General features: G+C 38.7%; 4 protein-coding genes across 9 annotated transcripts; 3 read left to right on the top strand and 1 right to left on the bottom strand.

The window, feature by feature from the left end:
* Positions 1–45: 45 nt before the first annotated feature.
* rabgef1l (RAB guanine nucleotide exchange factor (GEF) 1, like) lies at positions 46–7,467 on the bottom strand. The gene is made up of 8 exons (XM_044204117.1): positions 7,295–7,467; positions 6,973–7,142; positions 6,336–6,514; positions 4,734–4,815; positions 4,489–4,621; positions 4,255–4,346; positions 3,876–4,132; positions 46–2,839 (listed from the first exon to the last, which is right to left on the bottom strand). Exons 1-8 carry the CDS (start codon positions 7,465–7,467, stop codon positions 2,408–2,410), a joined length of 1,518 nt encoding a protein of 505 aa, XP_044060052.1. The 3' UTR covers positions 46–2,407.
* On the top strand, positions 7,418–23,873 carry LOC122879677 (caspase a-like). Of its 5 annotated transcripts, none has more exons than XM_044204123.1 (8): positions 7,418–7,532; positions 15,324–15,608; positions 15,740–15,828; positions 16,030–16,206; positions 16,305–16,554; positions 16,692–16,862; positions 17,015–17,124; positions 17,337–18,366. In XM_044204123.1, the coding sequence occupies exons 2-8, from the start codon at positions 15,530–15,532 to the stop codon at positions 17,439–17,441; spliced, it is 981 nt and encodes a 326-aa protein (XP_044060058.1). In that variant the 5' UTR covers positions 7,418–7,532; positions 15,324–15,529; the 3' UTR covers positions 17,442–18,366. The 5 variants fall into 5 exon arrangements, with proteins under 5 accessions (XP_044060058.1, XP_044060055.1, XP_044060054.1 ...); XM_044204120.1 differs by lacking the exons at positions 7,418–7,532; positions 17,015–17,124; positions 17,337–18,366 and adding exons at positions 13,557–13,714; positions 23,401–23,524; positions 23,677–23,873 and having other exon boundaries at positions 16,692–16,738; XM_044204119.1 differs by lacking the exon at positions 7,418–7,532 and adding an exon at positions 13,557–13,714.
* On the top strand, positions 19,816–27,398 carry LOC122879681 (caspase a-like). The gene is given in 4 exon segments (XM_044204133.1): positions 19,816–21,498; positions 21,501–21,571; positions 21,667–21,901; positions 27,182–27,398. Coding segments are annotated over 4 exon segments (456 nt in total). The 5' UTR covers positions 19,816–21,380; the 3' UTR covers positions 27,214–27,398.
* Positions 21,959–24,328, top strand: LOC122879680. Of its 2 annotated transcripts, none has more exons than XM_044204132.1 (2): positions 21,959–23,224; positions 24,065–24,328. In XM_044204132.1, exons 1-2 carry the CDS (start codon positions 22,453–22,455, stop codon positions 24,070–24,072), a joined length of 780 nt encoding a protein of 259 aa, XP_044060067.1. In that variant the 5' UTR covers positions 21,959–22,452; the 3' UTR covers positions 24,073–24,328. The 2 variants fall into 2 exon arrangements, with proteins under 2 accessions (XP_044060067.1, XP_044060065.1); XM_044204130.1 differs by lacking the exon at positions 24,065–24,328 and having other exon boundaries at positions 21,991–22,100; positions 22,220–23,385.
* Positions 27,399–27,945: the final 547 nt, after the last annotated feature.

The following is a 27,945-nucleotide window of genomic DNA, read 5'->3' as shown; positions in this document are numbered from 1 at the left end:
CATGAGTCATGTGAAACAACAGGATGAACAGGAACTGCACACGACTGCATTTTCAATTTTTATTAATCATCATCACACATCCATATCAAATAAACAATACTGCCCCAATAAGTTACATTTAAATAAACGACAGTATTGAGTTACCTTCTCCCATGTGGTACAATAACAAACCTGTAAGGTTACAAAGACGATGTTTTAAACTTCTTTAAAATACCTGATAAATGGCTTCTGCATACAGTGCAATATGAAGTTATTCAAGCTATTGTTTAAGTTTGCATTAAAAGTATTTTCTCAAACTAAAATTGGACAGCAACTGCACACTGACTATAATGTTGCAAATAAGAACAAAAAAATAATGAAATCCAGCAACATAAGGAAGTCTTAGCTCATGAGCAAAGAAAAACAAACACAACTCTCCCAAACATTGTCTTCCACTACATGACTGCCAAATACAAAGACACAGTTCAAATACGTCTGTGTGGCATCAGCCCACAACACTGTTTTCACCAATTATCCTTTCAACTGAATATAGCCATTACTTCCTTCATTAAATATACCTCTGAATCAAGAGCTTTAAAATCAAACATTAGAAAAGTGCTTCAATTTTTTGTATTGGTTATGCAATGTTGTTCCTTCTGCACTAGTAAAGCAACCGGCCTTAGTGGTGTGTTTACGGGGAAACGGCATCATCTTTATCTTCTTACCTACTTAATCCAACAGCTCTGACAGAGCAAGAAAAAAAAATCATCTAAAAAACATTTTGTTTTGTTTTTAAAATGGACATGCTTATGACACCCTCTTGAGAAGATAAACGAATAGATGAAAATTTTACTATTCAATCATTAGAATTCACGTAACTTGTCTTTAAGCAATGTTCTTTACTACTGTAAATATTACAGGATTAATGTCTCCTATTGCATCCAAAAGAATTGATACCTGCCACTCTATAGAAAAATAAAATCACTTCTGTACATCCAGCTAATGACTGGATTGAGACGTCTGACAACAAGATTACAATATCCGTACGCACAACAAGAGGACTTTATGATTCGTTGACATTAACGGAACATGTCCATGCAACACACGCTCACATTCGCACACACTTTCCCGCATGCACAACTGCCACACACGCACATCTCTTCCTCTCTGGATATTTACAGTGTACAGAATAAATACAGCACAAATCACGAGCATGAGCTGGAGGGCTACTTTACTGAGGGGAAGTTAAGTTTCGCATTATTCAGTTTTCTCAATTTACTTTGCCAAAAACATATTTTACTGAAAATTCCTGTTATGTTATTAGATGTGACTTGGGCAGTGAGGTTCTGTTTGTCACTTTCAGCCTTCACTTCTCAATTTACACTTGGAGACATCAACAACAAAATAACAAAAACCTTGACTGAAAAGTTGCGAATAATGATGGATGTTTTAAAACCACATCCATCTATTTATCCCGGCTGCACAAATGTAACAACAATTACAAGGATGAAGAAGTACTGAGGTACTGAAGATGCCATTGTGGGTGACCAAAAGATGTGTTTCAGGAAGAGCTTGGAGTGGAGTCAGTTGAGGTGGTCCGGTGGGTTATAGTTCCCAAATAGCCTGGGAAAACCAAAGGAAATTGCTGGGTCACGGATGCCAGTACAAGTCTGCTTAACCTGAAACTGTAGTAGAAGTAGAATGTCAGGGATTTACCACAGATGCTGCACCGGATCCTTGACTTTTCAACCATGTCAAAATGCTTGGAGTGTACTTGGCCTCTGGGACATTTTGGGAAATGCATGTCTGTTCGTTAATTATGAAGCTGAAGCCAGGAGACTGTTAGCTTAGCTTAGCACCAAGACAGGAAACAAGAGGAAACAGCTACCCTGGCTCTGCTGCTCACAGGCAACAAAATTCACCTACTAGCACATCTAAAGCTCACAAAGCGAGAAGCAGCACTTCGGTTTTTGTACGAACTAAACACACAAGATATAACATGTTAATTTGTGTCTTTTAGAGGTGCTGGTAGGCCGATTTTTGTTACCTTTGGACAGAGCCAGGCTAGCTGTTTCCCCGTTCCCAGCCTTTATGTTAAGCTAACCGTCTGCAGCTTCATATTTACCGTATAGACATGAGTGGTTGTTGATCTTCTCATCTAACTCTCTACAAGAAAGCAAATAAGTGTGCTTCCCAAAATGCCAAACTATTCCTTTAATTCAATAGTTATGTTACTGTTCAGTATAGTCTCAGGGCCTCTAGGTCTAGGACAATGGATGGATGGAATAGAGATGACTGGAGTCGAAATGGGATCCATATTGGATGTCTGCTGTATGTGCATACGGACAGCAAAGTTTAACAGCAGGGAAAAGGGGGAGGGTGGAGTAAAGCCTCTAGAGGAATTATTTTTAGAGTAGAGCTCTTCACATCAACCAGCAAACACTTGCGGTTGCAGTGGTGGGGGCAGGAGCTCATTCTCAACGTTATCAGCGTCGATTGCTGATGATGCTGCAGACGTTGCCCCACTAGCTGTGGTTGCAGTAGGGTTTTGTGTTTCTGGTGGAAAGCTCTCCAGAACGCTCTGCACCTTCTGTTCCACTTCGTCCGTCCAGTCGATGAGGTCACTCTCCAGCTGGCGAGCCTTCTCCATGACCCGCTCCTGCCTTTCCCCAAGCCCTGTTAGAAGGTCCAGTCGTTTGTGGACCTGATTGAGAGCTGCGCTGCCTGGGGAGCAAGAAGAAGCTCCAGTGGCCTGTGGCCAGTGGGGGGATGCCTGGCCCGACATGTAGAGCTCAAACTCCTCAGAGCTTAGGTTCAGAGACTGGCCATCCAGCTTCTCAATGAAGGCCACCGCACAGCACTGGGGAGAGGGGATGTAGAGGGTCATTTAAAGAAAGTCTCACCTATGGATGTCATCAGTCTGTAACATTAGTAACCATAGCTGTAACCATAACATTTGTGTCTGGCCAGGGAACTTTGCTGCCAGTTATTCCCCATCTATCTCTCCCTTTATTTCCTGTCATCTCTCTCTTGTGTCTCTCTAATAAAGCCACATAATGCCCAAAAACTGCTTCAAGGAATAAAACATTTAAACAACAGTATACTGTATATGTGTAATTAACTGTATTCAAGACCACTTAAAACCTTGAACGTCTCAGTGATTTTAAGACTTTTCCATTGTTTTTGACATTCAGTCAATTCCAGGAGGTAATTTGTGAGGTAAGTGTTTACTGTAACTTCTTTTTCTCAATCTGTTTTTTCCCACTTTGCTACAAGAGCACTGGATTGAACCAACAGTACAGTGAAGCAAGAGGTTTTCAGAATAAAGCCATAAGACATGTTACATAAAATGTTAAAGTATCTTGTGGCTACATTGCATCATGGTTTATTGAGACAGCTGTCTGACTTATAACACAGCTGCATCTAACATGAATCTCTGTATGAAATGGACTTCTAGATGAGCTGGACTGATACCAAAATCTGAGATCTACTGCTTGTGTTATTTACACTCAGTGACCAGTTTAATAGGTACACCTAGCTAAAATAATGCAGGCTAATATAACAGTTCTGCAAGAAATCCTACCTTCATGAAGGTTATAATGTTCAGTTTCTTTTTAGAAATTTTAAAGATGTATTGATTCAACTTCATGATCATTTTGGTGGATGTAGTTTGTGGTGCTGTTGAACTGTACTGAATATACAGAGGTGTTTTTGTTATTTAGCCTACCCTCATTGATATGAATGGAATGGACAAACTAATAGAAACACCAGTCAGTATAACACCACACAATTAAACAGCACCACAACGTCTTTGAAAATTTGGAAATATGGAGACTCAAGAGACATATGCCTGTTAAACCACATAAATGCAATCAAGCAAGTACTGATTTTCTCACCAGATTAGTGAAGTAGTAACCATCCTCTCCAGTCATGAGTCTACTGGGGTTGCTGAAGCGAGTGATATACTGGATGTTGGACTGCAGTCGCGGAGGGTTTGCTTTCAGCACAATGTAGATGAGCGTGGGGAGGAAGTCATCCGCAGACGCAGCTTCTTTCTTGCTGACTTTGATGGCGTTGAAGATGTGCTTGCTGCAACGAGTGATGCACCGCAGCTTGTCCTTGGGCACGCGCTTTGAATCCATTTCAATCACATCTGAAATGATGCAAAAAAGACAACAAATTGTTTATCTGAAAATCTTACTAGATCTCTACCACCAAGATAATGAGGTGATGTCCTACCATGGCCTTCTGAAAAATAAACCTAATGAGACTTACCTGTGATGGCTTTGACTACACTGTCAGACACCACAGGGATCTCCTCATCTACAGGAACACACAGCATCTCAATGGTGACCCAATGCAAGGATCTGTAACAGAACACAATAAGTAACTCTCAAATGTAGTCATTTAACCTGCAGTTGTGTTTCCTTGTGCTCAGAGGGAATGCAGCGAAATTAATGACTTCTACAATAGCAGATTTAAGCATTATTAGAACTTTTGTTTGCTAACTTGATTCTCTTCTGAATGGCCAGGTCTTTCTTCTCATCGTCTGTGGTCTCAGGACAGAAAACTTCCTTATAGAGACGAGTCATCATGTATTTCTCTACTTCATCCATAACGTTCTCTACATGGTCTGACGAACCTAGGAACAGAAGCACAAATAACAAAGATATACAGAGCAAAGACAATGTACACTGTTAGTGATATTCACTGATTATAGCTGATTCTTCTTGAGTGCGAGAGTTAAGCAGCACCTTTGAACTGGGTCTGGAGGCGTTCTGAGAGGTTCTGGTAGAAGTCCTGCACACACTCTGACAGCTCATCAGCACCCATGTCCTGAACAAGGAATGAAAATGAACAATTCAGATCAGATTTAATTGAATTTCAGCTTAAAAATACGCTAATGGTATAGACAACAGAAATCAAAACAGAGTGATATATTGTGCATAATCTTGATTTTGATAATGTTATCTGTTTAAATGTGGCAATTATTAGACAAATTTGAATGGATAAATAGTTAATATATAACAAACACAATTTCTAAAAACTTGTGCAATGATGAAGGAACATATTTCCCTATTACATATTAACAAAAACTTGTTTTCACTTGAGGCAACAATGTGTGACAGTCAGCATCTCACTTGGAAGCAGTCATGGTTTCACTAGCTGTGGAACAAATGTTTAAGGTATTGGACAATGCCATGCCAAAAATAAATGCTCCATGTTTTTAGCATTTGAGTTGAAGTTTAAGTCTCAGTGATTTTAAGACTTTTCCATTAATTTTGACATTCAGTAAATTCCAGGAGGTAATTTGTGAGGTAAGTGTTTACTGTAACTTCTTTTTCTCAATCTGTTTTTTCCCACTTTGCTACAAGAGCACTGGATTGAACCAACAGTACAGTGAAGCAAGAGGTTTTCAGAATAAAGCCATAAGACATGTTACATAAAATGTTAAAGTATCTTGTGGCTACATTGCGTCATGGTTTATTGAGACAGCTGTCTGACTTATAACACAGCTGCATCTAACATGAATCTCTGTATGAAATGGACTTCTAGATGAGCTGGACTGATACCAAAATCTGAGATCTACTGCTTGTGTTATTTACACTCAGTGACCAGTTTAATAGGTACACCTAGCTAAAATTAATGCAGGCTAATATAACAGTTCTGCAAGAAATCCTACCTTCATGAAGGTTATAATGTTCAGTTTCTTTTTAGAAATTTTAAAGATGTATTGATTCAACTTCATGATCATTTTGGTGGATGTAGTTTGTGGTGCTGTTGAACTGTACTGAATATACAGAGGTGTTTTTGTTATTTAGCCTACCCTCATTGATATGAATGGAATGGACAAACTAATAGAAACACCAGTCAGTATAACACCACACAATTAAACAGCACCACAACGTCTTTGAAAATTTGGAAATATGGAGACTCAAGAGACATACGCCTGTTAAACCACATAAAAGTAGCAAGTACTGATTTTCTCACCATATTAGTGAAGTAGTAACCATATTACATATTAACAGTTTCAGCTCATTTAATTCAGTGATTGCGATGTTGGAAACATAATAAATCAGAACAGGTGGTAATGAAACAGTATTAACAGATAAACACTGGTGAAAAGTAGACATGAGGTGCAAATGCAATTAACTGAAAACTCAGTATTGCTATCAGTGCTGTCTGACTTTGAGTAAAAACACAATCTTAAACCAAAAATGAATTTGAGCCAAAGTAATTTGTTAGCAGGTTTCCAAACTTCCACAACTATTCATACATTAGAATTAAATGCTTCCTACAAGCTAATTTCTCCAACAAACACACAAAAACATGATGAGTAATCCGCTTTAGCTCACCCGCTTGTAGACCATGCTCTCAGTGAAGGCCCGGCACTGTTTGAAGATCTCCCTGCCAGACTTCAGAGGCTTGAGAAAATCAATGAACTCTCGTGTTGCATGGTCACTGTCCACAGAGGAATGCCGGCTTGCAGAGGAGCTGGGGCTCGGGCTGGACAGCGTGTCAAAAGGAGCAGCATCTGAGGGAAGACATTAAATGTTATTTTAATCAAAGCCACCAATACTTCATTTTCTCCTAATATCCCTTACCACATGTGGTAGTTGTGCTATGTGCTGCAGTCTAATAGCCTCTTTTAACCACACTGTGTGTAGGTTATCCAGCTACATATCTAAGGAAGTGGTTAAACTAAAAAACAAAAAAAGCTTAAGTTTTGGTGACCTCAGTCTGGTTTTGTTTCTTAAACCTTTTACCAGGAAAACAGGTCACCAGAACCAGTTCCGCATAAAATGCATAAGGAGAAAAAGTTTTACCAAAACAAGCCTACATGAATTAATAATGAATAAAAATATTACAACCACTTGATAATGACACAGTTATCTCTCAACTCAAGAACAGCATTAAAAACTTTTAAACTGCAAAAATTTGATAAATGATGATTAGCATGTCTTGCAGTTGAATATGTACAATAGTATGTACCTTTTTTTGGTGGTGTTTTTGAAGAAGGAGTAAAAAACTTTGTGACTGTGTTGACTTTGCTGGACTTTTCTTTAGTTTTTCTTTCCTCGAACTTGCTGAAGGGTGTGATAGGCTGTGATTGGGCCTTCTGATGTCTGCTTGCATACGCTTCCTCTTCCTCTCTCTGCAGCCTGGGAGGGAAAAGACAGTACAACTGTAATAGTTGACAGATGAACAGGCAGACACAAGAGCAAGCCAACAAAATGAAGAGGTAATAGAACAAAAGACACAGTATTTGCCTTTCAGGAATAAGCATCCATGAGACACAGAGAAACAGACAAACCTCTCAGCAAGTGCCCAGTCTTCTTGAATCTGTTTTTGCTTTTCTCGCTGATTTTCCTCTCGCCAGCACTTTGAGCACAAGCCCTGCCAACCAGTGTTGCCATAAAAACCACATCCTTTCTTGCAAAGCAGCTCTGATTGGTCCAGATGGATCCCACGCCGCTGGCTCATCATCCTTCACCCAAGTTAAGAAGACTGCTGGGGGGACCACAAGACAGAAAACTTTAACAACAAAAACAGTGAGTACGACCAGCAACACTGCGACCAAAACGGTGCATTGTCGTGTGTAAAAAACGACAGGTCCCTCTGCTCATTGATCCATTAAATCTGCCATTCAAGATTACTAACAACTTTGACTCGTAGCTGAGTTCAAGTCCAGATCTCACCACCCGTCCAGCTAATTTGCCTTAACGCTACAGTGACGTTAGTTTATTGTAGCGTGGTCCAAAATATTTAAATTAATCAAGGCCCTGACGGACCTAATCGGAGTTCTTTTTGGGGAGCAATACATCGGGTGAAACGTAATGTCTCCAGCTTTGACCTGTGTATTTGTTAGCATTAGCTAATAGCCAGCATCTGGCTCACACAGTACTGACCTGATAGAGCAGTTACTCTAACACAGAGTATCCCCTCAAAACAGCATTGTCCCTTAGTAACAGTTAATTCCTATCATTCTGAAATATGATTATATTGTTGTAACGTTATGAGTATGTTCGCTCTTGAAAGTTTGTTTCATGCTTAAAAACACCAAATCAACAAGCTAATCTATAGCTAGCTACCAGTGTTTGCTTAAGCTAATTATAGAGCTAACATAGCTTGCTAAGGTAACTAACTACATTAACGTTACGTTAATGAAGATGCTCTAGGTTGGCTACGTGAATTTTGTGTCAACATACATTATCATTCGCAGTATCAAAAATCTATCGGGTAACCTTATCGTCGCTCCAGCTCCAGTCTACTATTGGTGGATGTTTACATTAGCAAAGCAGCTAGCTTTGTCCCACAGCCATTTTGTCTGTCAGTTGTTTCTTCTTCGCTGATTTCTTTCTGTATGTTAAAAATTAGGTTAACTAATGGTTCATCGCCGCCTAGCGTTACCACATTGCAGTAGCCCATATTATTCCTCACTGGTTGTAAAGAAATGGCATTATTAATCATTATCACAATTTCATTCTTTATACATAATGACGTTAAGATTTGCCCTTTTCAATACAAACATATGCAATCATATAACACAAGACACCCCTTTTGTGATTATCAAAGTGTTAAGATTTGTGTGTGGCAGAATAACACTTTTTTTATATAAATGATTTTGTGACTGAAATGTGACAAAGGGCCCCAACTAGACACTGCATTGTATTTTATAAACTTAGCCCTATATGTTTTTTGTGTGTAAAATATTAATCTGAAAAGTAACTGGAAAGCTTTCAGATTAATATAGTGAACTAAAAAGTACAATATTTCCCTCTGAATTGTATTGGAGTAGAAGTATAATGTAAATGGAAACACTCAAGTAAGGTACAAGTACCAAAATATTTGAGTTGAGTAAATGTACTTAGTGCAACACTGACTTTATCTTATAATTTATCTTATATTTGTTTCTCACTGTTTATGGGAGAAGAAAAAACATATAATAATATCAGATTTTTTACTTAAACTGGTAAAAGTAAATGAATAAACAATGTAACACATCTGGGTTAACACAACATTATTTTTTATGTGGTCTATATGCATAATATTTTATATAAGGAGTTTTGTATGTATCTTAAAATCTTAATCTGCAGAGTAACTAGCAGCTGTTAAATAAATGCAGTGGCAGAAGAAGTATTTGGATCTTGTGAAAATACTTCATTACTTAAAAGTCCTGCGTTCAACATTTTTACTGAAGTAAAAGTACAGAAGTTTCATCAGCAAAATGTACTCATTATGCGGCAGAATTGAGTTATTTTATTATATATCATATTATTGGATCAATATCATTGAAGAATTACACTGAAGTACAGTACTTGAGGCCAAAGTTACTCTTTACCATTGAGGAACAACAACATCAAAGTAAAGAGGGCTCTGTGTCCATGGCGGAGAAAGGCGAAGAAAGGAGGAGACAGTGGAGGAGAAGCGGAGAGTCTTCCGGCCAACATCTGGACACACGAGCCAGATGTTTCCGTGTTATTTGGAGCAGCCTATAACAATAATTCAAACTGTTGCATCGTGTTCTGTTTACTGTTAATAACTAGTTAGCCTACATTAAATAGATTGTTTAACGCGAACATCTCCAAATAAAGCGCCCTCGATCGTCCTTACACGCAGGGAGGAGTTTAGGCGTGGATGTAAACTCGTTGGACTTTAATCTATACGATTCAGTGACACGAGGTTTATGAGTGATGGCAGGTAAGAAGGTTTGTAGTCTAAAATGCACTTTGAATGCAAGTTGTAAGTCTGCGGTAATCAATAGTTACTGGCGATCAGCCATTCAAGAAAGTGATCTATGTGTATGACTGTAAGGAAGGAAGGATTACGGTTTTTTCTTTGATCTGTACAGGTAATATTTGCTGTAGAATACCGAGGATTACATATAACTTTACGTGGTGAGTCAAGCAAAGCAAGTTCAAAGGCAAATTCAACTTTGATGCGAGCTGGACGGAACCACAGCTGCAGGATACATGAACTCAAATAGCTCCTCAAATGTGTACACCGCCATGAGGAAACAAAGGTTTCACTTTGACTCGCGTGTTGCTGACATGCGCCTCATTTTAAACTGTAGCTGCATCCGATTTATGAAGAAAAGAAAACAACTGATTTACATGGTCTTTAACCATATACCCAAAAGCTTAAAATGTGTGTGATGGTTTTTTATGTAACCACAGGAGGTGTTTGTTTTCGATTAGGTGGCAAACTGTCAACACAGATTAGAGAATAAAGATCAAATTAGGTTTTACTGACTGCAAAAAACCCCCAAAACAATCTGTTAAAATAGATGCCTGAGCGTGTATAAATTCATGGTGCCACATTTATTTATGGGGAAAATCATATGGTTAATAGGTTTCATTTGTACACTAAGACGGAAGCACAGCAACCAACACACATACACACTCTCCCTTTGTAGAATCTACATTCACTGCATTGGAGGAAAAGAAAAATGGCTTCCTACTTATGTACAATTCTGAGGTACTTGTACTTGAGTATTTCCATTTTATACTACTTTATACTTAGTTTTTACTACAGTACATTTCCTGACAGCAGTAGTTACCAGCAGATCAAGATTTTACAAAACAAATGATCATCTTATAAAACATGATGTTTTGTTATGTATTAATTACAATTAGCTCCACCTCAACCAGTTACAACATTGAAATGGGGTTGTTCTGCATAATGAGTACTTTCATCTGTAATACTTTAGTTACATTTCAGTGATAACACCTTTTAAATTTTACTACAGTAGAATTTTACCAGACTTTTACTTGTGATGGAGTATTTTTACAGGACTTAAGTAAAGGATGAGTACTTCTTCCACCACTGACACCATTTTTTTTTTGTAACACAGTGTAACCACCCATGTGAAAACACATTTTTCACATGCCATTTTCATTTCATGGTATTTTCTAAGTTTCTACTGTAGGCCTTCAGACACCTTCTTGTAAATATTTTTTATGTCATATTCATTTATAGAACCTTAAAACACCTTAAGAAGTCAAAATTTGAGTTTGAGTATTATTTATTTATTTAGTTGGCTTCATAATGATTCTTGTAGATAAGGAGCTTACCAGAGTGAGTTTGTTGCTAATGTGTCAGGAGAAGTTAGTTAGTTAGTTAGGAGTATGTCTTGTTCATCTTTACCCTACCATCTCTTGAATAGCCTTAATATGACACATACATAATACTAATATACTCATATAACAATATAATAATATTATAATACATAATATGTACATCTCCACGGTTTATATTTTTTCATCTAGATAAGGAGCTTAACAGGATGAGGAGTAAGTTTGTGGAAAAGGCATCCAAAGAACTGATCAGTCAGCTCCTGGACGACCTTTTAGAAGATGGTGTCTTAAACGAAGGGGAGAAGGACTCAATACTTGAGGAGAACAGTAGCAGAGCAGACAAGGCACGCAGTCTCATTGACACGGTGAAGAAGAAAGGACATGAAGCCAGCAGGAAGATGATTGTTCGCCTTCAAAGCAGAGACCCGACACTTTACTCCACCTTGGGTGTGTCCTCTGGTCAGCTTGTTTAACCAGGTGAGCTGACATACTTCAGTGGAGCTGGTCAACACTAATGAGCTAGGGAGACCTAATTGTATTCAAGTAGCAAACTAATGTTGTACCTCGACACTGTCATGTTCAGTCTGGCATCATTAGATATTTTTCTTGCTGTCAGCAAATCCCCTGAAATGACCAAAACCAACAAGGCAGTAGTCCGTCTCTCAATACTTTCTGACCCCCCCCCATCTGTAGTACTCGGCCCGAAGCTCACTGGTTCCTACTGAAGATGTGAATATTTAAAAAGGGTCTCAAACATATAGTTTCATTTTTAAGAAGAGCACAGTAATTTCCTAAAACAGCTGGGCACTGTAGTTTTGAGCCAACGTAACTCAAAACAGGAGGGAATAGTGCATTTTGTAAAGGACTATTTTTAACTTCGGATTAATACACTGTATTTACCTCAGCAGTTCCCATTTTTATTGTAATGCAGGAAAATGTCATTGATGTGTTTTAATAACTTTTGGACAACAATGGAGCTCTTTGGCACATCAGCTATATGATGTTTTGACTTCACAGACAATACTTGTGATTAGAATCAATTCACTGATGGTTTTGGTCTTTTTGTGGGATTTGTTGACAATAAGAAAAATATATAATTTCACCAGCACGGAGAAATACATCATTTTGAACATTAGTCTGATAGCTGTTTATGTTGTGTTTTGCTGTTTTCAGCCACAGAGGAGCAGAACTGGTCATTCACAGAAAATGAAGACTGAAGATGCTCATCATTCATTATCAGTGACATTAGCATTTTTTAATGCCATATTAGATAACTGATTTGGCATCACTCCAGATAATGTAAAAAAATGTTGAGTTTTACTGCAAAATAATCCCATTTAGTTGGCTCGTCTCCATACAAGGTGCATTCATAAATTTAAATTCACTTGATGTCTTAATTTCAAAATCTATGCATATATAATAATGAACGTTATATAGGCTAATGTAGTTTTTAGTAAATGTGATATTTTTTTTTACTTTTTTAGCTTCAGAGTAGGGAGAGTAGAGCGAAAAGTTGCAGACAAGTCTGAGAAGTTGATCAGTTAGATTCAGTTACACTGTGTAATGTAAATTACTCTTTACAAAATTATATATTTTTTAACTGTGCTGTTTTAATTGACCCATCTGCCATGTGACCATCAGCTATTATGGTATATCTGACACATTTTAAGCCATTATTGTGTCACAAATAAAATCTTCTTGTAGCTTTTAAGGCTATATATAAATATATCCTGTACTGGGACAAACTGTATCTGTTCATTGTAATACTGACAGGGAAATCATTAAACAGGTTTAAGATACTATTTTCTACTCTTATCTTTCAGGAAGTAGGTCAAGTTATGAAATGTAAGAACATTTTGTGGGTATGACAAATATTATTTCTCTGTCTTGAAATTTTTCCAGAAGAAAAGGTACTGATTTATTGTTGCGGGTGGAGAAGTATCTATAATGATGAAATTAAGTGACTTATAATGTATTACAACTACTTCTGGAGAGCCCTACTCAGTTTTGAATTGGATTGGAATTATATTTGCGTAAGCCTCCTTTGCGCATGATTGTAACATTTACTTGAATTACGGTCCGTTTGCAATAAGGTAATTCTGTAATCTGGTTTCATTAAAACTTTATGAAAAAACAAATATGTGTGTGCTTATTACTTACTAATATTTTTTTTTGTTTTGGTATCACTATGAAACATTTCTGTTGTAGATTGCTGTTATAGATTTGTGCAGCGTCAAAGTTGTCATTTCCAGATACGAGAGTGCCTTTTATAGTCTATAAGGGTTTTTCCAAAAACGGTTTATTGATTAATTAAGACAACAATGTTACAGTCCCAACTATTTCAAATATAGCTTAATAAGATCAGCGCCCACAAAGATGTAGCTACAGTATGCTGCACCATTTGGAGCAATGGTTTTCGTTTTTAAGCCACACTTTGTTTGTGTATACAGATTCATTCAAATATAATATAAATCTTGCGTGATCTGTAGTACTGATGATTTATAACCGGTTACTTGGCGTAAAGCAGGAAACACTGTTATCATCTCCACCAGTATGCATTACGCACCCGTCCCTACACACAGGCTGTTGGAAGCTGCGCAGTTTTCCGGTGACTTCAGTTTAAACAATTCTGTGATACGAGATTTGAGAAATGGCAGGTAAGAGTTCGCGGTCTAAATGCACTTTACAAGAAACCATGACTTTCGGTGTTTGTTGGAGGCAATATGGAGGCGATCAGCCAGCAAACGTAAATCTACACAAGCTGTAGGCTATTTACTGTAAATGGTCCGTGTTATGAAGGCGGTGAGGAGGATGGGGTTTGAATATGACTTCTTAAACTTCCTTTGTTTTAAAAAGACTGTTAAAGAAAAGTCTTGATATTTCTGCATTTAGTTGTGTGTGCCACGTATTAGTTTCACTTTGCTGGCGATCATATCCGCTCTAGTTTGCGCGGTTGTTTAGTCCATTTTAGTTATAAAACAAAAAAACAAAAACAAAAAACAAAACAGAGGCAATAATATGAACCGCCTTGTTAGGTTTTAAAAATTCTTATGAAACTTTATTGAAATGACAGCAATCAAATGTTTTGTATTATGTACATATGGCGGCTCAATGTCTGCCATTTAAAGTGTTTAGGTGGCAAACTATAAACGCGGGGTTATGGAGCTGAAATGTCCAAAGTGCGCAGATCAGCTCATAAAGGTTTTTTTTATTAAAGTATCGGATTTCTTCTGACTGAAAACCATACATTAAGTTAAATACAGACATTACTGATGGTCTAATAATTCAAACTGTGATGTGAAGTTATTACAAACACATGTTTACGTTTTCAGTAGGAAAACCATGGGCGTAGCTGTTAAGTAAGCTTCTTCAATACACTGTGAGGAGGATGAAGGACACAAACCACAATCAACCCTCCGCCCCCGCAATATACAACAAGGACGACTTTACTCATAGTTTACTGTTGCAGTGTAGCTTCACTATTAGAAAAGTTATGGAAATCTACAAAACAAATAGAAACATTGGTACAACTTAATAATAAGGACATAAACAAATGCTTAAGTAATGCACAATGATGATATAATGCATAAATGAATGCAGGATGTATCATGATTTTCCTGAAATTACCAAGTCACTGTGAGTTTATATTATTGGCTAATGCTTAATGGATCATCAATTAATGATTGTTAACTCACACTTCATTCACATTCATTGCTTTACGTAAACATATGCTTATTTAACCTTGTGGTGGCAATCGAACATCAAAAATAGCCAAAAAATGAGGTCTGCCATGGAATATGTGTTTGACACTTTATTTATATATATTTATGGATAAATACCTACAATACCCGGGTGCACTGAATGAATGACATAAAAACTAGCTCGTAAATATGAAACAAAACAAAAAATTATAAAGGATACAACAGGACAAAACCAGCACAGACCTGATTTTGAATTTTACAGATAAACTGAAGGATTAAGTGTTCCTTTTATAGGTTGAAAATAATGTCCGACTTCTTGATCTAAGTAAGCCATTTATAAACCCATTGGATTGTATGAAAAACGCATTGTCATAAAGCTGAAAACAGGACTGTTTTTCTTAGCTTGTAAAAAGTTGATATTTTGGAGATACATGGTTTTCACAGGCCAGCAATGTTTTGTAAATATTTCTAATGTCTTATTCAATGTTAGTACCTCTGTTGAAATCACCATAAGAGGCAGAATTTCAAATTGTGTAATTATTTTGCTTCATATTCCCATTTCTAGACGAGGAGCTTAAAAAGGTTAGGAGTAAGTTTGTGGAAAAGGCATCCAAAGAACTGATCAGTCAGCTCCTAGATGACATTTTAGAGGATCGGATCGTGAACGAAGGGGAGAAAGACTCAATACTTGAGGAGAACAAGAGCACAGCAGACAAGGCACGCAGTCTCATCGACACAGTGAAGAAGAAAGGACATGAAGCCAGCAGGAAGATGATTGTTCGCCTTCAAAGCAGAGACCCAACACTTTACTCCACCTTGGGTCTGTCCTCTGGTCAACCTGCTCCGCCAGGTGAGCTGACATATTTCAGCTAGAGAGACCTTCATCCTATTTTGAACCGATATGATACTTTGACACTGTCATGAATACTATACTCAAAAAGAAGTACATCATTTTGAACAGAAATGTTTTGCCGTTCCCAGCTGCAGAGCCTGAGATGGAGCAGGAATGGTCAAAGACACTCATCCCAACCACTGAGGCATTCTGGAGAGACAAACAGAATGATAGAAATGTAAGTCACTCATAAAAATCATTAATAACTTGGTTCCTGCACATCTCAGTTTACTTCACCTCGATAGAAAGGTGTTGTTTAACAAGTGGGAGTAAAATAGTTTCCTTATTAAAGTCTACAATGTACATATTTCCTGTAAATGATCATGTTGAGACGTGGTAAATTGTTGTTCAACTTATTTCCTTTAAATTTGTTTTTCAGATTTACCCTGCAGCCAAATGTTCCATTGGGAATCGTGTGGCTTTGCTAATCACTAATATAAAGTTTACTAATGAGAACTTAAACAGAAGAGGAGCTGAGAAAGACGAGGAGAACATGGAGAAACTGCTCACATCTCTGGGATATGAAGTGGTGAAACACACAAACCTCACAGGAAAGGTACTTTATAAAAAGGGAAATAAAAAAAAACCAACATATTTTTGTCTGGTGGATTTTGTGACACAGTAATTGATATCTGACTTTTTGTGTTCTCACAGGCAATTGATGATTCTATAATTGAGTTCTCTAAACATCCAAAACTCAAAGAGACAGACAGTGTGTTGGTGGTTATCATGTCTCACGGGAAGCTTGGAGCTGTCCTCGGTGTCAACTGCAAAAATGAGACATCTGGTGATGAGACACCAGATGAATTCCCCGTCAACAACATTTACAAACACTTGGGCTCAGAGAAATGTTCAGCACTGCTGAACAAACCCAAGATCATCATCATCCAGGCCTGCAGAGGAGGTGATTCTCATTTATTCTTACAGATACACCAATCATCAATATAAATTCATTTAGGAGTCTGCTAGTGTCTTGTTTGTTGTGTTTAAGTGAGCGAGGCTCTCGTGCGCTGTATTAAAAGTATGCCACATGTGTTGCAGAAAAATGTGGATCAGTACTTGTTAGTGATGGTGCAAACCCAGCTCTGGTCTGTGATGATGTGAAACAGCCAGGTCCATCCCTGTCTGCTGGTGAAGAAAACATAGAGGATGATACTTTACGATGTGTACACAAAGAAAAAGACTTCATTTCTCTTCTTTCCTCCACTCCTGGTCAGTTAACATAAATATGATCCGATCTTATTATATAGCTCATAAGTCAATGAAGATTAACATCAATAATCTGCATTGAAAACAGCTAAGAATAGGTACCTAATGTAATAAAAACTAAATATATTTTCTGTTTCTGTATGTTTTTCCTCTAGATACTGTCTCATATAGACACCCAGATAGTGGGTCTTTACTTATCCAGTATATGGTTGAGGTATTGAACACCTTTGCACATAAGGATGACATTGAGGAACTTTTCAGAAGAGTAAGTTTTGCACGTGCAAACTGTCTTCTGGGTGTGAAATATGCATGTATAATAGGACAGACTAACAACTGACACTCATTACAATGATCTAGTGGAAAGTAATATCCGTTGTGAGGCAACAACACCACATAGCAAACAGTTAATAATAACCCTCTTGTTTTATTAGTCTTAGCCTTGCTTAATTTCATATACTGTTTGTTTCAACCCCACAGGTCATGCAGCGCTTCGAAGACTTTTCCGTTCACAACAAAAGACAGATGCCAACCAAAGACAGATGCACTCTAACAAAGCGCTTCTACTTCTTTCCAGGCCTCTGAGACAGGATTTGCTGTTGTTTAACAGAGCTGTGACGACATTTTGAATTATTCTTGCAATGCTTTCTGAGATGCTATTTGGTGAATAGATAAAAGGTATGGATGGATTACTGAATGGGCCTACTAGCAGAGCAAAGAGAAGCAAAACACAACCCCGTCTTTTTGTGTCTCTTTCAGTCTTGATATTTCGTAGGAGGGGTGGGGGGCCTCATCCATGTCTGTGTCCATGGGCCTGTTGTTTCATAATCTGTCTGATAAAACTAAACTTTGTTTTATATGTACTTTAATCATTGCATATTTTTTATATATATCTGACAACGTGTAAGGCTTTGAATTAATGGCACATAGAGATTTTTATTAACTTGTATTCAACAGGTTGCTTACTCATGGATGTCACGCAACTAGTCAACTGTTTTCCTTTGAGAAAAACAAAACGAAACAGGACCTGCACCAGGTTCCTAGTTCTTCCACCAAATTTTAAAACACACCTGCCTGCAAATCTATGAAATCTCTTGGATTCTCTGCGGCCAAGTTAACATTTAAAATGTGCAATGTTTATATCTATTTTAAACTTCTTAAATGTAAAGACAACACTGCCATTAAGTAAAAAAATAGCCAAAAATCTATAGAAATTATATTTTGTTGTTAATTGCAATTATTCAAATTACAATTGATTTTCATAATTTTTCACCATTTCAAAGAAGTGGCGGTAGGCATTTATTAAACAGGGACTATAATGCATGAAGAGCCATTCCAGGGCTGAGAAAAGGGGGTACTGGGGTAAATGTGGGTGGTTTTTTAATATATCCATGTATTTTATTCATGTTTTTAATGTGACATATTGACATTGAATGGACGTTTACTTTTGTTCTTGTTGGTATTAATTTTGTCCAGGTTTTAAACCATAAATTAAAAGCTTACTACACAATTTTTCAATATTGTGTCTTTATTTTGCAAGGACGCCTACATTAAGCACTCCAGATGTTTTGTTTTATGAATAATCGTGCTTATTCATGCAATAATTGTGCTTATCCATGCTTACATGACATACGAAAAAAAACCTTTAAAGAACAACTTAAACTAACTGTTATCAGTCCTGCTAACAAAAGGTTTTTTTTTGTAGCATGGGCCAGGTTGGGAATGTCTGCTGTTGTGGGCTTGTTATGCTCTCTGAGACAGATGTGTGACACTGGGCTATAAAAATAAACTTGAGTCCGTAGCTACATGCACATGTAGCCACAAACATTGTAACTAGGTTAATTAACAACACAAAGTACAGACTTAAAGTCAAATCTATGTAATAAATGTAACCAATGTTTGTGAATATAAAGTAACTTGATCTCAGCAGTTGATACTTAAGCCTTTTAGTACCCAAGAAACTTTCAAAATAAAACACTCTTGTTGTTACAGGAAATACCCCATCAACAGTAATTTAAAAGAGGTTTACATAATCCGAATAATCACTTCATCAAGGGTAAAATACAGCAGAGGAAAACATGTTAGAAATATCACTCAGACCTTGCCTGGAAATATAACAGTAGGATGAGCATAATGCAAGTTAGAAGAAAAGCAGACGCACACAATGCAGTTTAGAGAAAGACATTTTGATTCTAATGTATCTGATGATGTTTCTATAGTGTAACTGCTTTGTATTACTATTCCTCTGCCACAGCTCAGCATGGAAACACTGTTGGTGGAATTTTATACTAAAAAGACACTTTGGAAGATTCTCAGTTGATATGTCTAATTCAGACTACTGAGGCCTCCTATAAACTTTGGCTGAACTTTGGAATGTTTTTGGCAAAGAATGAGGACTGTGAATCTTCCATTTTCATTATCAGTGATTACAACCACTTGCAGCTTTGTGTTCTCCAACACACTTCAAAGCACGCACATGACAAAAAGGTATGTAAATCATGACACACAAAGCACAAATAGCAGAGGAGTTATTCGAGCTGCACGACTGTTTGGATTAGAAAAAGCACATTTAAAAAATTTTATATAATACAATCTGAGCGTAGAAGTGCCTGTAAAACAGTTTCTGTGCACACACCAAGATGTACAATTGAGAGGCTTCCCTTTTTATTTGGTGCAATGATTATTAATTGGCATCACTTTATTACAAACCACAGCCCACAACCAAAAGCAAAACATCTTTGCTTTTTACTTTCATGGAAGCGGTGTTTCCTGACAACTTTCATGGAAATATATTTCCTTGATGTAAACATCATCACTTCCACCAAATAACTCAATCAATCAATCACACTTTATTTCTATAGCACCTTCCAACAACCAAAACTGAACCAAAGTGCTGTACAACATTAAAAACAAGATAAAAAGAAATAATAATAATAATGATAATAACAAATAATAATAAAAGTACAAATTGGTCAGCAGAGCACATTACAACATTAAGATAAAGAGAAGTGTCACAGGGCCACTAAGTGTTAAAAGCTATTCTAAATAAGTGGGTTTTAAGTTTGGCTTTGAACAAAGGCAGGTCAGTGATGGAACATAAGTCAATGGGCAGAGAGTTCCAGAGTTTCGGACCGGCCACTGCAAAAAAACGGTCGCCCCACTGTTTGCACCGGGACCGGGGGACCTCCAGCAGATGTTGCCCAGCAGATCGTAGAGCTCTGCCGGGTCGGTGAGGGCTCAAAATCTCACACAAATAGGAAGGTGCAAGGCCATTGACTGCATTAAAAACAAATGTCAAAATTTTAAAATGAATTCTGAACTGGACAGGGAACCAGTGCAGGGAGTATAGCACAGGTGTGATGTGCTCGTGTTTCCGACTGTTAGTGAGCAGGCGGGCCGCAGCATTTTGCACAAGCTGCAAACGATGAAGACCAGCTTGGTTAACTCCCACATAGAGCACATTACAGTAGTCTATGTGGGAACTAACAAAAGCATGGATAGCTTTCTCCAGGTCACAACGGCTCAAGAAGGGTTTAACCTTTGCTAGGAGGTGGAGCTGAAAGAAGCTTGCCCTGACCACAGAATCAATTTGCTTATCAAATTTTAGACTGCTGTCTAATTTCACCCCCAAATGTTTCACAACGTTTTTAAAATGGGGGGTCAACACAACAAGACCAGGAGCTAAACACTGGGCAGGTTGGATTTGCCAAAAACAATACATTCTGTTTTGTCCTCATTCAAACAGAGAAAGTTCTGAGACAGCCACAATTTGATGTCATCTAAACATCTGTTTATGGATTCAAGACTGTCAGAAGAATTAGGGACAACCGGCAGATAGATCTGTAAGTCATCTGCTTACAGATGGAAGGACACATTGTGACTTGAAATAACTGAACCTAAAGGCAGCATGTACAGAAAGAATAGAACAGGGCCCAAAATGGATCCCTGTGGCACACCAGAGGTCATAGGGGCTGAAGAGGAGGAAAGGTCATCAATCATAACAGAGAATGTCCTATCTGTTAAATATGACCTAAACCACTGCAGCACAGTTCCCTGAAGGCCAACCTGTTGGGCCAGACGTCTCAGAAGGACTGAATGGTGCATGGTGTCAAACGCAGCAGTAAGGTCCAACATTACCAGCAGCACAGGCTTTTTTGCATTGAGGGACAAGAGAATATCGTTCTGTACTTTCAGCAGAGCCGATTCGGTGCTGTGTTGTGTTCTGAAGCCAGACTGGAATTTTTCAAAGATTTGATTGTTTTCCAGAAAAGACTTTAACTGAATGAAGACTATTTTTTCCAAAACCTTGGACAGGAAAGGCAAATGGGTCACAGGTCTAAAATTTGACAGGACAGCAGGATCAAGGTTGGGTTTTGAGGTCTGACCACAGCGTGCTTGAAAGCAGTTGGTACAGCAGTATAACTGTATTATTATACTGGTTTGACCACTTTTACCTCAGTGCAAAGGCATTGTTAAATAAGATGCTAATACAGTAACATAATCTATTTAAAGTATACATTTATAATGTTTGATTTTCTGCCCTTAGATCATTTTGTTTTTCAGATTTACCATGTGGCAGAACAGTCCATTGGGAATTGTGTGGCTCTGCTAATCGCTGATAGAAATTTTGCTGATAAGAAATTAAACAGAACATGGAGAAACTGCTCACAACTCTGGGATATGAGGTGGTGAAACACAGGGACCTCACTGGAAAGGTGCTTTTGAAAAAGGGAAAATAAAACATTTTTTTTTTGTTTTTTTCTTTCTTTTCTTTTCTCTACCTGATGTCTGACTTTTTGTGTTCTCACAGGAGATTGATGATGCTCTCATTATGTTGTCCAAACATCCGAAACTCAAAGAGACAGACACTGTGTTTGTGGTTATCATGTCTCACTGGAAACGGGAAGCCGTCTTCTGTGTCACCTTTAAAGGTGATGAATCAGATGAGTTCCCTGCTGATAACATTTACAAACACTTGGGCTCAGAGAAATGTCCAGCGCTGCTGAACATACCAAAGATCATCATCATCCAGGCCTGCAGAGGAGGTGAGTCTCATCTATTCTCGCAGAAGTCAACAAATGTCAACATAGTTGCAGTTTGGACCTGAAAAGTATGCATATATGTTGCAGAAAAGGGTGGCTCGGTGCTTGTTAGTGATGTGCAAAAGCAGCTGTGTTCTATGATGTCATGGCCAGGCCCTGCTCGTGAAGAAAACATTGTGGATGATATTTTGCCATGGGCACAGTAAGAAAAAGTGTATTTCTCTTCTTTTCAGCACCCCTGGTCAGTTAGTCTATGATTCTAAGATATCTTATTTTATAGCTTATGACATAGTGAAGATAAATATCAATACTTCACCCCAGCATGCTAGCCTTCAGCCTGCTTCCCAATCAGCCAGCTCCCAGCATCCTAGCCATGTGCCTGATTCCACCCCGGACAATTCTCAGGAGTTCCCTCTTTGGGGTGCCCAGTTAGCCTTCAAGATGCCCACCCTGCTCCCAGAAAACGAGGCTCCCGACGATGTTCAGACTCCATCACTTCTAGCTCCCTGGTCTAGTTCCTGCTAGACCTTGCTTTAGAGTCAGACAGCACCCAGATGGCTAGTAGTGAACTAGCCAGTTCCTTGCCTGTTCCTGGGCTGGAGCCACCTTCTGGGAAGTCCTCCAGAAGACAGCGTGGCACCCTGCCTCTCTGCTGCCCAGCTCCTCGTCCTCACTGCTATCCAGCACCCCAGGGACTCAGCTGTCCAGTTCCGCACAGACTCAGCAGTTCAGTGTCATGCAGCAGTCATCTTTTGTCCCTGCTGGGCCACAGCAGTCATCTCCTGTTCCTGCTCCGGTTGGGCCTCAACCATCTCCTGTTCCTGCTGCCGCAATCACTAGTTTCTGAGCTGCAGCAGCCTCCTGAACCTGTGTTGCAGCAACATCTTGATCCTGCTAAGCCTCAGCAGTCTTCTGTTTCCCTGGATCCACCAGCTCTCAGCTCTGCAGTCCAGCCATGTCGCCGGCCTCCAGAGGGGTATCGCCTTCATTGCTGGCCTCCTAATATGCTCTGCACGTCTGTTCATCCTCCTGAGTGGCTCCATCTACATCGCCAGTATCCAGGACGTCATTCGGACCTGCTCGGCCCTTCATTCCTGCCTCCTGGTCGCCCTCCAAAACTCAAAGAGACAGACAGTGTGTTGGTGGTTATCATGTCTCATGGGAAGCTGGGAGCTGTCCTCGGTGTCAACTGCAAAAATGAGACATCTGGTGATGAGACACCAGATGAGTTCCCCGTCAACAACATTTACAAACACTTGGGCTCAGAGAAATGTTCAGCACTGCTGAACAAACCCAAGATCATCATCATCCAGGCCTGCAGAGGAGGTGATTCTCATTTATTCTTACAGATACACCAATCATCAATATAAATTCATTTAGGAGTCTGCTAGTGTCTTGTTTGTTGTGTTTATGTGAGCGAGGCTCTCGCGCGCTGTATGTATGAAAAAAAAAAAGTATGCCACATGTGTTGCAGATTAGTACTTGTTAGTTACCCAGCTCTGGTCTGTGATGATGTGAAACAGCCAGGTCCATCCCTGTCTGCTGGTGAAGAAAACATAGAGGATGATACTTTACGATGTGTACACAAAGAAAAAGACTTCATTTCTCTTCTTTCCTCCACTCCTGGTCAGTTAACATAAATATGATCAGATCTTATTATATAGCTCATAAATCAATGAAGATTAACATCAATAATCTGCATTGAAAACAGCTAAGAATAGGTACCTAATGTAATAAAAACTAAATATATTTTCTGTTTCTGTATGTTTTTCCTCTAGATACTGTCTCATATAGACACCCAGATAGTGGGTCTTTACTTATCCAGTATATGGTTGAGGTATTGAACACCTTTGCACATAAGGATGACATTGAGGAACTTTTCAGAAGAGTAAGTTTTGCACATGCAAACTGTCTTCTGGGTGTGAAATATGCATGTATAATAGGACAGACTAACAACTGACACTCATTACAATGATCTAGTGGAAAGTAATATCTGTTGTGAGGCAACAATACCACATAGCAAACAGTATGACCCTCTTGTTTTATTAGTCTTAGCCTTGTACACTTGTTTGTTTCAACCCCACAGGTTATGCAACGGTTTGAAGTCTTTTCTTCTGAGAACAAAAGACAGATGCACTCTAACAAAGCGCTTCTACTTCTTTACAGGCCACTGAGACAAGATTGGGTGTTGGTTAATGATAACTTTGTTTCGATGCTTTACATTAGTCTTACTATGCTTTATGATGAACTAGTTGGTGAATAGATACAACTATTGTGACATACATTGTTGAAAAGAGTTCTTGTCTGCCGTGAGGTCAGCTGAGGCCAGTGGAAAGTACAATCATTCAAGTAGTGTACAGTTTTTAGGTACCTGTACTTTACTTGTGTATTTCCATTTTTATTACTTTTATACCACTAAATATATTGTACTTTTTACTCTGACTACATTTTTCTGACAGATGTGGTTACTAGTTACTTTGCAGATTCATATTTTACAAACAATATATATGATCGGTTCATAAAATATAATGCAAAATTATATTACAGAATAAACTACCCAACAGTATGTGAAGTTGTTAGAATTAGGGCAGCCATGAACATTAAAATGCTGCTGACGTGTTAATAGCTCTGTAATAACAATCCAAATATAGTAATATAGCATTCTGTGTAATGATTCATTTTACTTTTGATACTTAAAGTATATTTTGCTGAGGCTACTTCTGTACTTTTACTTAAGTAACATTCTAAATGCATGACGTTTAGTTGTAATGGAGTATTTTTAAACTGTCGTATTACGACTTATACTTGAGTAAAGGATGTGAATACTTCTTCCACCACTAGTTGAGGGGGTGTGAACCAAGTGATTTAAAGTAAGATGCTAATAAGTAGAATATTGGTTGTGTCTGTGTGAAATAATCAGTATTTAATCATGGTGTTAAGTGATCAATATGTAGTAATGTATAACAGTGATGATGATGAGAATTAAAAATGTTAATCAATAATCTGGAATGAACTACTTTAGTTAAGTGTTACTGAAGTATTGTGTATTGATTCTAAATGATAATGGGATAAAAAAATACTATAAATAAATGTGTTTGAAGAAAATTGTACTGTTAAATCTCAGTAGGTATGAGACTAGAAGAGGAAGGAAATGTTCTGTGAGCTTTGACTGTGAGAAAAGGGGAACTTCAGAGTCCAGACAAGAGTTAATGGAAAGTATGGTGCCAAAAGGACATGTTGCCCTAAATGGCAAGAACAAAAATGGGAAGTAAGTCCTAACAAAAAAATGACAAAATCACAGAGTCAGCCTTCAAAATAAAAAGAACATTTTGGCAAAGCTTAGCTCAGCAGGTTCAACACCTTCACTGCACTCTGGAGATAAAGAAAGTAAATTGACAGTTACTGGAGGGTAAAGATTGCATTGTCTTTAATAGAAAGTCCTCCTCTTTTGTGCACTCTAAGGTTCTATGCTTTCTTTTTTTCACTGTCCATCTTGACCTGTCATGCTACCCCTCAAAGCTGCTGCATCATAGTGTCATGGCTGACAAGTTACAGTAAACAAGAGGTGAGGTGGGGTTAATGCACCTCTTTGGCTCTCTTAGGTCAGCTAAAGCCTTGACCAGAGTCAGGCTGTTGGACGGCTTTCCCGCAGAGTGCACATAGCTCTAGATTTTAGAGCCAATCATGATTTCGTGTCCCTATTTGAAAGTTTGAGCTCATTCGAGGCCATCATTCATTGCCAGGCCATCACCACTAGGGTCATTGTATCACTAATTAACAGTTGGTGTGGTTAACATTTCTGCAGCCAATTGAGCAATCCGCATTTGTGTTTAAAAAGTCACTCCTTGTTTGAAGCAGCAGCCTCAATCATACAAAGACTCAGGCATAGAAAGATGATGGAGTCCTTCGTAGGAGGACAAGTGAGATGATGGGTTAACATTGTCAGGGCTAAGTATCTTTTCGCTTTGTCTATATACCTGCTTTTTCCTTAACTGACATGTGTATACTTTCTATTCCCGTAGACCACGACTCTGCTCACAACATCAATGTAACCTCTCTAATCTCTGTACCCCATCCGCTCCACACACACACCCAACAACTTGTCAGAGGGGGCCTGTGGAACTGCCAGTCAGCTTCCCGCAAGACAAGAGTTCATCTCTGGCTACGACTCCTTGCCATCTCTGGACTTCCTTGCTCTCACCTTGGAGACATGGATCACACTTCCACCCTATCTACTCCTTCATCCACACACCCAGACCAGCTGGCAGAGGGAATGGCACTAGTTTGATAATCTCCCCCCGAGTGGGGATTTTCTCTCTACCTGCTTCCACCTTCCGCCTTCATCGGATTTGACGCTGTGTCTGTTACTTAATCAGTGAAATTAAACATTGTTGTGCTATACTGCCTACCAGGTCCTCTGGGGGAATTCTTGGAGGAATTAGACATCCACCAATCGAGCATCCTCCCCCTTTTCTTTCGCTCTCTCAATCCAAATTTCAAGCTTCCTTCTCCAACCCCAAAAAACTCTCTCCTTTCTACCGAGCTACTTTGTTAACTACTTTGTAAAAAAAAAATAGGTGACATACACTCCTTATTTCCCCACACACCTGCTGACACCACTTGTCCTATATCCACTTCTTCATCTCCTATTCTAACTTCCTTTTCACCCCTCTCTCCCAGTGAGGTACTAACTCTGGTTATCTCCCACAGCCCAGCCACCTGCCCTGACCCTATCCCCTCTTGCCTTCTTCAGTCTATTGCCCCTGCCCTCCTTCCTTTCCTCATCCACCTCATCAATACCTCTTTGACAACTGCTTTCCCCCCCTAACTTCTGATGTAAAGCATAACAGACCTGTTTCTTCTTCCATTTCTTTCTAAAACACTTGAGCATGCTATCTTCACTCAACTTTCTGCATATCTGTGTGATTTCAGAGTAGGCCACTCAACTGAGACTGCCATCCCAGTCCTCACAAAAGAACTCCACACTGCTAGAGCAGCCTCCCTCTCCTCTATCATCATCCTGCTGGAACTTTCAGCAGCGTTAACACAGTGAACAACCAGAACAACAACCATCCAAGAACTGGGAGTCTCAGGCTCTGCACTCTCTGAATCTGTGTCTGAACATTGTAAACTCACTACTGGGGTCCCTCAGGGTTCTATTCTGGGTCCCCTCCTCTTTTCTCTCAGTCACTTGGCTCTGTTATTCACTCACATGGCTTTTCCTATCACAGCTACGCATATGACACTCAAGTAATCCTGTCTTTTCCCTGGTCTGAAACCCAGGTGGCAGCATGAATCTCTGCGTGTCTGGCTGACATCTCAGTCTGCACACCACCTGAAGCTCAACATCGACAAGACTGAGCTGCTCTTCCTTCCAGGGAAGGCATCTCCTATCCATGACCTCTCCATAACCATTCCTTGACTGAAAGGAACCTGGGTGTGACACGGGATGACCAGGTGTTTACTGCCAACATTGCTGCGACAATCCAATCCTGCAGATTCATCCTCCACATCAGAAGTATATGTCTGCAAATAGAATACTTTTACTTTAAACTCAAGTAAATTTTTGCTGAGGATACTTTTTGTACTTTTACTTCAGTAACATTCATAATGCAGGGCTTTTAGTTGCAATGGAGTATTTTAATATCGTTACAAAGTATATAAAAGTTCTTGTTCTTTATAAAAGGACTTACTTTTGAAACTTAAAGTACATTCATCTTCTAATACTTTCTTACTTTTACTAACATAAGATTTTAAATGCAGGACTTTTACCTGTTTCATGCTACTTGTCCCGATATAAAATCAACAAGGGTTTGTCACTTACAGACCAAAATTATCAATCCAACCAGACTAGACTCAGCTTTGAACATACTGGCAGTGTTAGAGAGCTTTATATCAGTTTACACTTATACACTTTATACAAAACAAAGACACAGGTGGCTAATAACAAGCACTCATCCCATGACTGGCACATATCCTCCTTCACATGTATGCATGCACACACTCACACTCAATACTGGAGCAACGGTTACAAATGCTGCACAACT

Source organism: Siniperca chuatsi, linkage group LG7 (assembly GCF_020085105.1).
Source record: "Siniperca chuatsi isolate FFG_IHB_CAS linkage group LG7, ASM2008510v1, whole genome shotgun sequence".
Lineage (NCBI taxonomy): Eukaryota > Metazoa > Chordata > Actinopteri > Centrarchiformes > Sinipercidae > Siniperca > Siniperca chuatsi.
The sequence above is the reverse complement of the archived record's forward strand: the minus strand, read 5'-3'. Positions and strand labels throughout refer to the sequence as shown.

What these genes read in the sequence shown, in the direction of transcription:
- rabgef1l (XM_044204117.1), bottom strand. Translation starts at nt 7,467, where the DNA reads ATGATGAGCCAGCGGCGTGGGATCCATCTGGACCAATCAGAGCTGCTT. An exon ending in AAAAACACCACCAAAAAAAG is followed by an intron (nt 6,515 to 6,972) that starts GTACATACTATT and finishes GTCTTCCCTCAG; the next exon opens with ATGCTGCTCCTTTTGACACG. An exon ending in AGAGCATGGTCTACAAGCGG is followed by an intron (nt 4,816 to 6,335) that starts GTGAGCTAAAGC and finishes TTCCTTGTTCAG; the next exon opens with GACATGGGTGCTGATGAGCT.
- LOC122879677 (XM_044204119.1), top strand. An exon ending in ACAAACAGAATGATAGAAAT is followed by an intron (nt 15,829 to 16,029) that starts GTAAGTCACTCA and finishes TTTGTTTTTCAG; the next exon opens with ATTTACCCTGCAGCCAAATG. An exon ending in TCTTCTTTCCTCCACTCCTG is followed by an intron (nt 16,863 to 17,014) that starts GTCAGTTAACAT and finishes TTTTTCCTCTAG; the next exon opens with ATACTGTCTCATATAGACAC.
- LOC122879680 (XM_044204130.1), top strand. Translation starts at nt 22,453, where the DNA reads ATGGCTAGTAGTGAACTAGCCAGTTCCTTGCCTGTTCCTGGGCTGGAG.